The following is a 15,725-nucleotide window of genomic DNA, read 5'->3' on the forward strand; positions in this document are numbered from 1 at the left end:
CAACAATGAATAAATGTTAAAAAAAAATTATTTTTAATAATAATAAAAAAGAAGATAATGCTGGGGTGCCTGGGTAGCTCAGTCGAGCGTTCAACTTCAGCTCAGATCATGACCTCACGGTTCATGGGCTTGAGCCCCACATGGGCTCACTGCTGTCAGCACAGAGCCCGCTTCAGATCCTCTGTCCCATTCTCTCTCTGCACCACGCCCCCCTCCCACTTGCACTCTCTCAAAAATAAATAAAAACACTTTTCAAAAAAAGGAGAAAATGTCAAGCAGTGAAATGAGTAATCTAGAAGGAAAAAAGAAGAATTAAGAAGAGACAGAGGGTAATTACTAAGATACTCAGGTGGAAACAAATGGGCAACATAAAGTTAGAAGGACTAGAAGGACGGTGGTTCTGCAGTCACACGAGAACAAGGTTCTGGGGAGGCAAGAGAGGGAACGAAGAGGGGAACTACAGACAGATAATGGCTTCAGGGGTGAACATTCTGGTAAAGAGGTGACATCATCTACAGAGAATGGACAAGGCAAGTGAAGCAGGTGTCTGCACTTCAGATATTCACACGTACGAGCGGGAGAGAGTAAGTACAGTGAGGAAAATAACAAACAAAAGTTATACAAGTCAAGAAAGGGGAGCAAAGGGGTGCCTGGGCGGCTCAGTTGGTTGAGTGTCCAACTTTGCCTCAGGTCATGATCTTGCGGTTTGTGAGTTCGAGCCCCACATGGGCTCGCTGCAGTCAGCGTGGAACCTTCTTCGGATCCTCTCTCTCTCCCCTGCTCGCTCACCCATTCTCTCTCTCTCTCAAAAATAAATAAAAACATTAAAAAAAAAAAAAAAGAAAGGGTAGCATGAACGTGGGTAGAAGAGCCAATCATTACAGACTGAAGAGAGAGGCTAAAGCCAACTGCAGTGGTGGAATTTATTATCACACCTCTGATACGGGGGCAAATTTCAGTGACAGATGAAGCCAGATATCAAGGTACAGAAAAAACAATTAGGCAGTGAGCACAGATAAACTACTTTTTAGAAAAGGTTGATAAAAAACTGACATAGCCCTAGAGTGACCTAACTTTTATATTCAGTTCTAGAACCAGCTAATATATTAAAAACTTAGAATGTGCCTGTTACTTGAGAAGGATGCTAACTGCATCAGTGGAGGACAACAACTGGCAGCAACTGGGATGCTATCTGGTCTGGTTTTAACTTTTCTGGCTCCTAAACGGAGTCGATTTTATGAATTAGTTACAAAGTGGAAGGAAGCTGATTTTAGTCATAAAGTATTACCTATGACGCCTATCACCTCAAATCAAATAGGATGGTATAACTAGTATTGAATAAGCATGGAAACTTGCTTTAGTTCACAGAAAAATACTATACATGCTGGACCTCAGCAAAAAAAAAAAAAACAACCAAACCCCAGTATTGCGGAAATACTAAAAAGTAATTTTCCCAATATTTAGGGGGCAAAAATAAAATCTTAACATGAGGCTAACAGTAGAACAGCAGAAAGTCATCTGGATTCATAAAATAGAGGTTTGAAATAAAACAGCTGTCCAATAACTCTGCAGTTCATATTCCCTTTATTTAGTTTCTGTATTGGTTGCTGGCAAATCTGTAATCTGAAGTGAGAAGCTGGGGGCATGTTAAGAGCTGGAAAAGGATTACTTTGTTAGGCTAATAAAATTTATTAGGCTCATTGCTAATGCTACTTGGAAAACTGTGAAACAAAACAAAATAAAATTACTTACAAGCAATTTTTCTTACTAACAGTCTCTGAATTTTCATTATCTAACATTATAAGAAATATAATATTCCTAAGGCAAAACAAACAAACAAACAAACAAACAAACACATTTTCCGATCTTCTCACAGGGGAAAAGGGTCTCTACAGGAGATCTGTGTAGAACAAATTCTTCTATATTTTACTATCCTGGTCTTTGAGTTTTAAATTTGCCCAAAGCAATATAAACAAAAATGATTACATTAAATCATAGGCACAGCATTTATGATCCACAGAAAACTTGTTCCCCAGCATTACTTCAGTTAAGTTTTATTTAACAAAGAGGTAAAGAGAAGAAATATCCTTTTTAACATTCCTGAAAAAATCCAATAGAGGTTACTTTTATAATCTATTAGATTATAATCATCTAACATAAAAATGTCAAAGAGCTTCTAGTCTTCTTTAATCAGAGTCAATTTCTCTTGTTTACTGCAGATAAATAAAAACGAACCTGTTATAACGGTCAGTTTAACGCCCCGCTACAAATTCATGACGGGTGAGTGAGATGAAATCCAGCTGATTTCACAGCAGTGTATTTTAGTAATGCGAAACTCGTTGATTGGCACCAATATAACATACCCTTCCAGTTAACTGTCCTGGATTTTAATTCATTTTTAATTCATTTTCTCTGTTTTTGAAATTCAACATAAAGAACTGAAATGTACTGGGGCGCCTGGGTGGCTCAGTCGATTGAGTGTCCGACTTCAGCTCAGGTCATGATCTTGCAGTTCGTGGGTTTGAGCCCTGTGTCGGGCTCTGTGCTAACAGCTAGCTCAGAGCCTGGAACCTGTCTTTGGATTCTGTATCTCCCTCTCTCTCTGCCCCTAACCCACTTGCATTCTGTCTCTGTCTCTCTCAAAAATAAATAAACATTAAAAAAAAAAAAAAAAAAGAACTGAAATGTCCCTTTAGGAAGGTAGGTTTCTTCTTTCCATTTCCCCCTCCCCTGCTCTATCCAATTATTAAAGTTACAAGTATTTCCACCATTATTACTCTTTAAGAATATTAACCTTCATTTGATTAAAAGGTGAAAGGTTAAAAAAGGGTCAGATAGTGACGAGTTCGTCTCCCTCACATTCTGATCCACCAGGTCTCCAGTTTTCTCCTCAGAAGCACCCACTGCTAAGGGCTTCTTCTGTATAGTTCTAGAGTTATGCCCCCGCGCACGCACACACACACACACACGCACACACTCATATACACTCACACATGCTTATACGCACATGGCACTTTTTACATAAATCAAAGTATAATATACACACACATTTCTGCACTTGCCCCCCACCTTGCCCCGCCCCCTAACAACGTATCTTGGAAATTGCTTCAAATTACTACACGTGGAACTACTTTCTTTTGATAGATGCATGCATAGTGGTATATCATGCAGATTTAGCAGAATTCATTGAAATCATCTCCTATGGATGGATATTTTGGTTGGTCTGCTCTTGTGTTATTCTAAGCAATAGTGCAATTGCAATGACTATGTGAGTAGAGGTGTGGGACAAATCCTTAAGAGGTTAGATTGCATTTTTGCCAAAATGCATCCTGCCGAGGCTGCCCTCTACAGAAACAATTTGGCATTAATGGACTAGAATGTTTGTTTCCTCCTCTCCGTCCAAAACAAACATATTTATACTTGCTAATCTCATAGGTAAAAACTGGCAGCTCATTGTAACTTTAATTTGCTTTTATTGATTAGAAATGAGGCATAGTACCTTTTCCTTGTGTTTAAATGGCATATTAATTTTCTTTTTTGTTAACTGTATATGCCTTCCCCTGTTTTTAAAATTTTTATGTTAATAAAACAATATATGCACATAGTTTAGGGTCTCCTAGTTTTATGAGACTTGTTAACACAAACAGCAATCCCCTCTTCTAACACTTTTCCTTCCCCAGGAACAACAACTTTCATCTTTCTTAGCCAATTCTTTTGGGAGTTACCATCAAATCTTAAATAAAATAGCTGTACTGATATTTACAGGTTTTTTTTTCCCATTTTAGACATTATCTTTTGATTTTCCACTATGAAGATGAGAAGTTGATTCTTTCCTCCTACCCCAGCAGGTACCCTGACACCTCCTACCTTCTCATTGTCCCTATTTGGTTCCATAGTAATTTTGGTAAGGAAAAGCATTACTGGGACTACGTATGTAGTCAATGCAGCCACACAGTGAACCTGATGCATAACACAGCACCGTGGTCAAGAGCAGACTTCCTGAAGGCAGACTGCCTGGGTTCAAATCCTACCTTTGCCATTGACCAGCTGCTTAGGTATTTAGACAAGTTACTTATCCTCACTATGCCTCACTTTCCTTACGAGTAAAACAGTACCTTGTGGGTTTACAAAGATTAAAAAATTAACATATACAAAGTACCTAACGTGTAGAAGGTGCTATACAAGCACCTTCTCTGTGCACTGAACTACATTTTTGTGTCTCCTAAAGCTGTTGCCTGATTATTCATTTATTTAAATTTCTATGTGCTTATTATTAATTCAATCCCAAATTTGCTTCAATCCTCAATTCGTTGTTTCAATTCATTCTACTGTATCAATTTTGTCTTCTTGGAGAAGTCTTCACGATAGCCTTTTGACCGCTGCGGTCTGAACTGCTTGTCCTCATTCTATAGACACTATGGAGTTGTCACCCTCCGTTCTCTCTAGCACATTCTCCTGTGGGGCCCTTTGTCTTCTCCCCTCATGTTGGATCTCCCAGCCTTTATCCCACATCCTGCTCACTCTTGGGGAAGAATAGGTTTCATTAGCTCTAGGAGAAATGATGTGTAGGGGGTAAATTTTTTGTTTAAATCTTGATGTCTGAAAATGTCTATTTAAAAATTTTTTTTAACGTTTATTTATTTTTGAGACAGAGAGAGACAGAGCATGAACGGGGGAGGGTCAGAGAGAGGGAGACACAGGCTCCAGGCTCTGAGCTGTCAGCACAGAGCCCGACGCGGGGCTCGAACTCACAGACCGCGAGATCATGACCTGAGCCGAAGTCAGCCGCTTAACTGACTGAGCCACCCAGGCGCCCCTGAAAATGTCTATTTTATTCTCATGTGTAATTAGTGGCTAATAGCTAAACATAGAATTCCAAATTGGAAGTAATTTTCCTTCAGAAGTTTGAGGGCATTCCTCATTTTTTTCCTAGCTTCTGATGTTGCTGATATGAAGCCTCATGCCATTCTGATATCTGATCCTAAATATGTAATCTGTCCTTTCTTTGCAAATTTATAAGACTGTCTCTATGTGACCAAAAACAAATTGAAATTTCCCAAAAATGTGCTTTGCCATAGGCACTCGGTAAGCTCTTTCAATCTGGAAACTCCTATTTGTAGTTATGAGAAATTTTCTTGAATTATTTTGCTAATGATTTCCTTCCCTTGCTTTTCTTTTTTTGGAACTCATTGTTTTGACTGGCACTCTATTTTATCTTTTTTCCCCCCCCCTCTACTTTCTGGGCTATATCCTCATTTTCATTTTCCAATCCTTCTATTGAGTTTTATTTCTGTGACAATTTTTTTTAGCACATGGCAACTCTTTGGCTTTGTATAACACTCAGTTCTTGTCTCATGTACGCAATATTTTATCTGACTGATAGTGATGTTTTTCTTTAAGTTTTCTATTCCCTGCCTGTCTCTGTTCCTCCGGGTTTCTTTTTTTCTTTTGTTTGTTTTGGTTTCTCTCTTTCATGCTAGAGGCTTTTCTTCAGATCTCTACTAGTCTTGGGAATGTTAGTATCTTGAGATCTTTCCTCCTGAGTGGGTTAAACACCCCAAATAATATTCTTCTTGTCTCCTGCCTGGAGGGTAAAGGCAAGTGAGGAAAGATAGGTAGAGGAGCCCAGCATTCAGGCTGCAGATGTTCACTTAGTTTCCTTGTATTTGGTAAAGTGTTCTGTGCTCTCAATTTTGCCTGGTGTGCCCCAATACACCAATAGTTTCTTTCCTCCAGAGAATTAACCTGCAGTCTTAGAATAGAATACAGGTAGGGGTGGGAAAAGCAATTGTTTAGTGGACTGGGGAAGAGGAAAAGATAGGGGATCTACTCTATATGCTCCTGTCATCAATTCCTAAGTGATTTAAAGATTCTGTAGTAAAAATCAGGTTCCTTCTTAGCTTTCTTCACTGACAGTCTAAGATTTGGCTTTCCCAAGGCAGCTAGGTTACGTACCATGCTCCATTTGCTTTTCAGCTTTCAATTTATTATTGTTATTGTTGTTATTATTATTTTGCGGGCTTGCTTTCTTCTTTCTCATTCTCCGTATCCTTGAAGGACCATGTCTTTAAAAGAAAATCCCCTTACTATATAGTTATAGTGGGGTTTCTGGAAGGAATAGATGCTCAGGTTCAAACCACCTTTTTTCTCCCTAGAAGTCCAGGCTGAATCTAAAAACCATTCCTGATTCTTTAAGCCATGCATTCCTCCTTCCCACTCTACTCTCCAAACACCATAGTGATGTGCTATGACTAACACTGCATTAGGACTAGTCAGTCAAAAGGGGCCCCTCACGTGGGCATCACATTTTAGAGGACTCTACTCTGGTGCTCTCGGGCAAGGATCTCCTAAGAGCTCGAAGGTACAGGGTGGGTGGTACTGAGCTGTATGTTTGTGGGGCCTCTCATGATATGGGACCAAATTTGAAAATTCTAGCCTGCAATTCCAGACTGTTACAAAATGTGTTACAAACATACAGTCAAGGTTGAAGCCTAGAACATATTTTATTTAGATGTTTTTTTTTTTAATTTTTTTTTTCAAAGTTTATTTATTTTTGGGACAGAGAGAGACAGAGCATGAACGGGGGAGGGGCAGAGAGAGGGAGACACAGAATCGGAAACAGGCTCCAGGCTCTGAGCCATCAGCCCAGAGCCCGACGCGGGGCTCGAACCCACGGACCGCGAGATCGTGATCTGGTTGAAGTCGGACGCTTAACCGACTGCGCCACCCAGGCGCCCCTAGATGTATTTTTTTAAAAAGTTTGTTAGACTAACTTAAATATTAAGACATAGAATACAGCTTTGTAATAAATCTAGCAAGGAGCTGGCCTATAGCTCCATGTTGACTTCCTTCACGGTGTCTCCTTCCCCAGGTCTTCCGTTTTACAACAACCCCGACAATAGCCTGTACAAAAGACCTACACGAATCAGGAAAGGAAGCCTTCGTTTAGGAACTTTACTGCCATCTGCTGGAAGCTTTATGAAATAGCTACAAATCAAAGACAAATGACACAGGGCACTGGTCAGGCAATTGCAACCTTGGCGCCACCTTTCACAGCATCAAACAAATCTCAAGGGGGCCAGGATGAAGATGGGGAGGAAGATAAAAGAGCAAATCGGGAATCCAAACTCGCATTTACAAGTTAGAAAGAACTGAGATCTGGCGCCTTGACTTAGAACTGAGAACCGATTTCCTCAGAGAAGATACTGCTAGTCTACACCTAGCTCAAATCAATCAACCAGTCAATCTAGCTTATAAGAGTAAAATAAAAATGGGGTTTGGGAGGTTAGCTTGAGAACTTGAGGACTAGTTTTTCTTTCATTTGTGCTAGTTTTGAGTTCTAAATAACTTCAAAAAGAAATTTAGGAATGTGTTCAAAAGTAACTGACAGTTTGAAATTCAGTAGACTAACAAATGCAAGCTACTTCTTTCTTTCTTTTTTTTCAACGTTTATTTATTTTGGGGACAGAGAGAGACAGAGCATGAACGGGGGAGGGGCAGAGAGAGAGGGAGACACAGAATCGGAAACAGGCTCCAGGCTCTGAGCCATCAGCCCAGAGCCTGACGCGGGGCTCGAACTCACGGACCGCGAGATCGTGACCTGGCTGAAGTCGGACGCTTAACCGACTGCGCCACCCAGGGGCCCCAAGCTACTTCTTTCTAAGGGACAAACCTGATTGAGCCGGGTAGTCAAGTCAGTTCTGTTACAGGGCTTGCTTTGAAAACATGAATATTACATCACAAGTAACATAATAGGGCACGATCTGTTACGTGAATTTTTTGGTTTGCTTATGCATGATTTCATCTGTGAGAAACACCACGTGAACAAAGAACACGGCACCCGGCTGAACCACGCCATGTACGAAAACACAACATGCTCACACGCATGCATAACTCAACACCTGCCAGCCACCTCACTTCACTGCACATGCTACGAGCCACACTCATCCGTATCTTGTGTCACGATGTCTTCTATTCAATTTCAAAAAAACGTCTCATAGTAGACACACAAACTAGTCCGATGCCCACGACCACAAAGTAAATTTCCCAGATTTTTTCAAGGTAAAGTACTATATTTATTGTAGTATTTATGTATTTCGCAACCATTTAACACTTGTAAAAATGTGCTACCATTTTTACTTCCTGTTCTTTTTTGTCATTGACCAAGTTTTTGAATACAGCGCCCTCAATCCCCTTTTCGCCATAAGACTTGTGATTTTTATTGTACAATTCTGCATAGCTCCGTGATTTTTAGAAACACATGTCACATTACAGAATTGACTGTATGTGGCTATTTTAACCTAGATTCAAGCCCATTCTGCTAGAATATTATCAGTATTAGCATGTGTATCTTACAGAATCTTACAGATCTCAAAGAATTATATATATTGGCTCATGGTTTTTAAGAAAACTCAAAACTACCCAACAAACAGCTTCAAAGGACATTATTCCAGGGTTTTCTACTTTAATTATCCATAATAGTTTTGATAATCCTTGAGTTCACTTGACCTGTCCTCAAATAACTTATGTATCAATGAAATCTAGAAATTAAAGAATACAGGGCACCTGGGCGGCTCAGTCACTTGAGCTTCTGATTTCAGCTCAGGTCATGATCTCATGGTTCATGAGTTCAAGCCCCGCATGAGGCTCTCTGCTGTTAGCAGGGAGCCTGCTTCGGATCTTCTCTCCCTCCTCCGCCCTCCCATTTTCTCTCCCTCTCTCTCTCTCTCTTTCTGTCAAAATAAATAAATAAACTTAAAAAAAGAGAAATTATAGAACACAAGTATAAAGGTCAGATATTCTGCAGCTGACTTAGCATGAGCTTACGTATTAGATGATGGTGAAATGGTCTTAGTTTACATATTAGGACACTTCAAAGAAAACCATGGGCTGCCATTATCCATTGGACTCTACTTTTAGAGCTAAAAATATCAGGCTACTGATTCTTTTTCATAACTTTTGATCATTTGTATATATTTCCCTGAAGTGCAAGATCTGCCTCTATTTTTGTATACATATATAAAAATATTATCAATTTATCACTTATTATATTATGCCCTATTATATATTATATACATATAATATATATAAATGTTTAATATTAGTCAACTTATGTTACTTTAAAGCACAAGATCTGCTTCTGTTGATTTTATAAATATATATATGCTATTTAATATTATATAAATTATATATTTCATATATGTTTAATATTAGCTGATATAAATATTGAATATTATCATACATAGGAATTATTTAGAATTTTTTATTCCATTACTTGAAAAATGGAACTTTTTGGTAATATAAAATCTTCATTACTCACATATCCTTCTTTCAATATTATTATTACCACCCTGTATATTTATAGAAGATTTTAGCACCTTGAAAATACCTCGTAAGTTACCTAGATACTTCTTATAATGTCTTGCAAATAAAGAGAGAGTCATTATTAGCTTATACATAGAGTTAGGCCTGAGGCTACTTTAACAGAGAAGGTCAGGGTTAAACCTAAGGTTTGAACAATCAGTAGCCTCTGATAATTTTGATTAAAAGAGTTAACTTTTATAATAATTTTATAAATGACCTGGAGAGGATATTCTGCTTTAATAGTAATTTTCTTCAAAGTTTCCTAAATTTTTATCACTTAGGTTAATAAACTTAGCACTCCGTAGACAGAAGGTTGGCTGTTCCCCAAAGATTTTTCAATTTGGTTCCTTTCTTTGGTGAAGCATGTTAAATTTTTTGACTCCTTCATTTACATAAATATTAAAATTTTGGACAGCTAACTTTGCCCCTACAAGATTTTTCATACATTCTTTCCCAAAGTTTGGTACTATGTATGAAAGACATACGATGTTAAATTATAATTATAGGTATATCTATCAAATGCTTCTGGGTTTTGAGGACTTCATGATAATGAAACAGACTTGCTTATCACAGGCACAGGTTTTTAAAAATCCAGAGATTCTGTAAGTAAGACCATGGGGTAACTATAAGCTTTTATCATAGTATAACAAAATAGAGGCATGAGGCTCTGCAGCTTTCAGTCACCACTTGTAAGGCTTTGAATCTGTCCGAGAAATGCTACAAACAGAACGGATGGAGTTCCCGATTCACTGCTGTGCCCTCCGCCAGCCAGGCAGTAGACAACATGCAGGGGTAGACAACTTCCTTCCATAAATGTACACTTCACAAAAATGCCGTCTCCCGCTCAGCTTTCCCCTTCCCCCTACTTCACACTGTTCTTATTTGATGGTATTTGACGGCTTTTTAAAGTTGGATTCATGTAGGTTACCTTTAATATTGAAAATTAATCTTGAAAATCAAATATTTACTAGTTCTAGCTCATGCGGTTGATTTACACACCTCCCGATATTGTCAGTATGCAAAGACCCTACTGTCAGAAGAAATCATTTCCTTCTGAAAATTCAGCAAATCATTGCTTTGCATTGTTTGAATTTGAAAACTCCTTTTTTGATGAATAAATTAAAATCTGGATATTGTCACCAGGGGTAAGTAGTTTTTCCTAGGTTTTCTAAATCTGGAGATGGGTGCTTTAGACGCGATGTTCATATGCCTTAAGAAAACGTCGCGGTTTCAGTGGGCAAGAATTTGGTGTATCAAAACCTGACTCAAATGCCAGTGCACATATACATTTTAGTATCTTGGGTGATCTGTAAAGTGCTGAATGCGAGAGTCGGAGAAGTACCGAGTGAGAAGTACTTTCTCTGCTGGCCACTTCCCACTCCGCTGCTCCATACCCATGCACACTTTTTTTTTTTTTTGCTAACTTTTTGACATCTATTAGGTTCTCATCAGCGTAAATGTGCTCGTGCTAAACTAGGTGTGAGACACAAATATGGGCCTTCCCATCCTTTTACATTCACAAGTTTTTTCACCAGTCTGAAATCTGTGACGCACAGTAAGCTGGAAGCCACCATAAATTCTTCACAGACCCTGTACATTCAGAGAGCTCCTTTCTGTCCTACATTCTCTGCAGTAGAGTAAAAAGCGCATGTTTTCCACGAGTGGGCATTTCTCCATAGATGACGACCTCATACCTGAAATCAAAATGTATACCATGATTTTACATGGTATCTGCACAAACTGATCAGTGTTTGGGATTCCTCTACTGGAGAAGAATAAAGAGAATCTAGTTTGCCAAGTGTAAAACCAGAAGGGTTTCCCCATTCACACTTGACTCAGCTGCCTTATTTGGAGGCAAAATTCTGGATTTTCATTCTTCCTTTCTGGCCTGTCCTTTGCCAGGGCCTCCTCATCTTCCTAACCTCTAAGTGTTGTTCCAGGGCTGAGTCTTGGACTTCTCTCTTCTACCTACACCCATTTCCCTGGTGATTTCATTTAACTTCATGGTTGTGAATACCATCTATTTGCTAAAGGTCTACAATTTCCGTCTTTTTTTTCTTTTTTTTTTACACTTACTTATTTATTTTGGGGGTGGGGTGGGGCAGAGAGAGAGGGACAGCAAGAATCCTAAGCAGAGTCTATGATGTCAGCACAGAGCCTGATGCGGTACTCGGTCTCACAAACCATGAGATTATAATCTGAGCCAAAATCAAGAGTCAGACCCTTAACCAACTGAGCCACCCAGGTGCCCCCAAAGGACTACATTTCTGTGTCCAATCCGTACCTCCCTCTCTTGATTTCCAGACTCACATATTTCCACTTGGGTGTCTAACAAGACTCTCAAACTCAGTATGTCCAAAATTGAACTCCCAGTCAATCCCACTTTCAAGTGGGTTTCTCCCAGTCTTTCCCATTAAAAAAAATAACAACCTGATTCCTCTAGCTGCTCTAACCAAAATCCTTCACTCTTCTGTTTCTTACTTCCCATATCCAATCCAACAAGCAGATTCGGTTGGAAGTCAAGGGTTCCCCATCTCACAGAGTAGAAGACAACGCCCTTATGATGACCCACAAGACCATCGTGACCTGCTTGCCAAAGGGCTCAGTGATGTCATCTCCTACCACTCTCCCCCTGCTCATCCGTGTCAGCCTCACTGGCACGTGTGCTGCTCCTACAACAGCCCAAGCATAGTCCTGCATTATGCCAGCCATTCCTCTGGGTGGAACCTCTCACTGTCAAGTATCTATATGCTTAACAGTCATTATTTTATCAGATCTGTACTCAAATGTCACTCAACAAGAGGCATTCCTTGGTCACCATAGCTAAAATTACACTTCCTTGCCATTCCTATCCCCATTCCCTACTTTATTTTTTTCTTTGTACTTATCACCATCTAGCACAGTAGATAGTCCATTTATTACTCTTGCTTAGTGTCTGTCACTCCTCAATAGAATGTAAGCTCCACAAAAGGACACATTTTTGCCTAATTTTTCACTGCTATATTTTGAGGGCCTAGACCAGCATCTGGCACATAGTTTTCACTCAGTAACTATTTGCTGCATAAATGAAAGGTTTTTAAAAAACAAAAAATAAAAGCCACACACACAATATGTCACAGTAATAACATGTACTGTGATTAGTCATCAATAATCTATCTTCTTAACTACATAAGAATCTTCTAAAGGCAGAAATCTTACTTTACATCTTTTTTCATTCTTAGTGATTGGCACAGAATGTTACATATACAGCAATCACTCAGTTAACTATTTGACAGCAGAAAATTTTGCCTAAAGACCAATCACTAAACAGACAAAATTCTGTTTAATTAACATTAAACAGAAAGGTAAGGAAGAATGACTGTAAAAGTAGCCTTTTCCCCTCTGGTGCTTACAAGCAATAGCTTTCAGTGCTAATTGAGGACATCCACTCCGAAAATGATTACGGACGCCATGAGTCTAGATGGCTACCACACTTGTAGTCAAGGGCAGAGGTAGAGGGTTGGCTCTGGACTAGACACCTTGGCCACTCACTGAGTTTATCTTTGGGATCAGAACCTGGAATGGTGGAGACTTTTTAAGAATTATTATATAGTTTTCTCTTCTATAAAATTGTAACAACATTTGAGACTGTGATTACACTTCTTCAAAATTAAATGACTTTTGTAGGTCAAAGCTTGAACAGCCAAAGGTTCATGGAGAAATGGCAAAGACAGTCATCAACATAACATTACAAATAACGACAGCAAGAGGCTGAAGAAGGTGACGCTGAGCCAGTCCAAGCCACATAGGACCTGTACGTGAAATATAAATAAACTATAAAATGGTTACACCCAGACAGGTTTGCAATGTAATTTAGGCTCACATTTAAACTGGTTTGAACACATGCTAAAGAAGTACAGTGGAAATAAGATGAAAGGAAATCTTGATTTCTTCAAGTGTGACTCCTTGAAGAAAAGTGTTTGCTCACCTAATTTTTAGAAAAGCAACAACTGTTACAGGATTAAAAAAAAATAACGATAAATAAAGGATCCAGATTCTGAGCAAGAATTCTGAGTTCCATGTAGAAAATGAAGAGAAATGAAGAAAAAGGCAAAAACAAACCAAAAAACCAAATCCTGATTTTCAAAAATACAACCCAAATCACAGAATTATCCATATTGCACAACATAGAGACAAGAAATGATTCTGTATATCTACCCATCAAATGCCTATGACTTAACGTCTAGGTTCACTAAGCAAATAATAATACAACAATACAAAGCACCAAAGCATTCCCTACTTTTCACATTCTTTTGTTATTTTATATCATCTTAATTATGTTTCCTTAGAATCACCTGACCTGTCTAATAATCTACATATCTACTGGTAAGCACACAAAACATCAAACAGAATACACTTGGTAGGAAACAGGGCAAGAGTTGTTTTGATATTGACAGTAATTCTTTTGTGCATAACAACTCAAGCGAGTTTCTTTTTTCCATTTCTCCCTACTGTCACCCACTCCAACCATGAATATAACTTACGTGGGACATGTAAAATTAGCTCAGCTAAATTAGCCTGATCCCACATTACATAAGGCAACATCAGTAGCTGTGTGAACAGGACACAAACCACTCAACACCAAGGTTCCACACAATACTGGCTCCCCAATGAATCTCAGTGCTTCAACAAGATCACTTAATGCTCTTTCAAAATGTGAAGCCAAGGAGTAAACTCAGAAACAACATTCTGCCTAGGCCTGTGGTCCTAGCACTCAGATAAATTTTAGCTCTGTAAAATAACTTTGTTGCCACTTGGTAGCAAAAAACAGAACTTTCTAATGACCACTAACTCTGTGTGAACATACTGTATTTCAACACGCTCACTGAACAGGAAAAGCTGGATGTTTTGTGTTATTCTAACACTCAATAACAAGCCCATAAACTACCGGATAAAAGCTGGGAATGGTTTCCTTTTACTAGCTTACCCAGTTTAGTGGCGCCCTCTGGTGGGTACTCAGGAAACTGGCCCTCGGAAGGGACACTGACGGTTCTCCTCAGGCATCGCCCTTTGGTGGAATCTGTCTGCTGCTCCTGTCCTCCCTCCACAGGTATCTAGTTAACCAAAAGACAAAAGACGTGAAACTCAATAGTGAACTTGCCATAGCTACCTTCACGCTGAATATTTTTAGCTAATAAAGATAGGAGTTCATAATCATTAGAGCAAAGTAGGCAAAATGTAGAAAGCAAGTATTTCCAACTGTGAGACATTACCCACCCCTTGTGAGGAAGTTTTTCTTTAAAAAGGAACCTGAAAGATCAGGAAAGGTGAGTATGTAAATGAGCTTTACCTGAAGTCCGCACAAGTCATATCCAGGTGTGTACCTGTTTTGGGTGCTCAGAAAACAAAACACCCACACAAAGACTCTTTTATTATCAGAAGATAGTTCACAAGCTCCAATTCTTCTGACCAATGCTCAATAAGGTAAACAGAAATAAAAGCCGGCCAGAAAGAATTAGCTCCAAAACTCAATTTAAAGAAGGTTGTGTTAGATAAAAATAGTAAAATCACCAGATTTTCTTCAATTTTGCAATTAAGCATTTAGAGACAGTTAATAAAACACATTTCACTGGAAACTTGCATAGATACCTATATCAAATGGCATATTTTCTTCTCAAAGTGAGATTCATTATTAAAACCCTAAAAATTTTCGGGGCACCTGGGTGGCGCAGTCGGTTAAGCGTCCGACTTCAGCCAGGTCACGATCTCGCGGTCCGTGAGTTCGAGCCCCGCGTCAGGCTCTGGGCTGATGGCTCAGAGCCTGGAGCCTGTTTCCGATTCCGTGTCTCCCTCTCTCTCTGCCCCTCCCCCATTCATGCTCTGTCTCTCTCTGTCCCAAAAATAAATAAACGTTGAAAAAAAAATTAAAAAAAAAAAACCCTAAAAATTTTCTTTCTGGCCTAATTTCAGGGATCTATCAAGTGTTGTTTGCATATGTGGAATAAGAACTATGAAAGGTACAAAAGATCTCTAATACCAATAACTGTTTTATTTTATTTTATTTTATTTTATTTTAAATTTTTTTTTAACGTTTTATTTATTTTTGAGACAGAGAGAGACAGAGCATGAACGGGGGAGGGGCAGAGAGAGAGGAAGACACAGAATCGGAAGCAGGCTCCAGGCTCTGAGCCATCAGCCCAGAGCCCGACGTGGGGCTCGAACTCACGGACCGCGAGATCATGACCTGAGCTGAAGTCGGACGCTTAAACGACTGAGCCACCCAGGCGCCCCCCAATAACTGTTTTAAAACGTACTCACAGGTCATCATTGTAGAGTTACAGGATGACTCCAAGTCCCCCCGCCCCCCCTTTTTTTGGTAATAT

The 15,725-nt window shown here is 39.2% G+C and overlaps 1 protein-coding gene across 7 annotated transcripts in view; it reads right to left on the reverse strand.

Annotated features, from left to right (window-relative positions):
* The window catches only part of RASAL2 (RAS protein activator like 2), a 379,294-nt gene that overhangs the window by 155,001 nt on the left and 208,568 nt on the right, over positions 1-15,725 (reverse strand). For all 7 annotated transcript variants that reach the window (XM_040446671.1, XM_040446672.1, XM_040446673.1 and 4 more), the window contains exon 3: positions 14,330-14,456. In XM_040446671.1, the coding sequence (XP_040302605.1) occupies positions 14,330-14,456 (127 nt within the window). The remainder of the gene's footprint in view (positions 1-14,329; positions 14,457-15,725) is intronic.

This window comes from Herpailurus yagouaroundi, unplaced genomic scaffold, assembly GCF_014898765.1.
Source record: "Herpailurus yagouaroundi ecotype Mexico unplaced genomic scaffold, PumYag 195, whole genome shotgun sequence".
Lineage (NCBI taxonomy): Eukaryota > Metazoa > Chordata > Mammalia > Carnivora > Felidae > Herpailurus > Herpailurus yagouaroundi.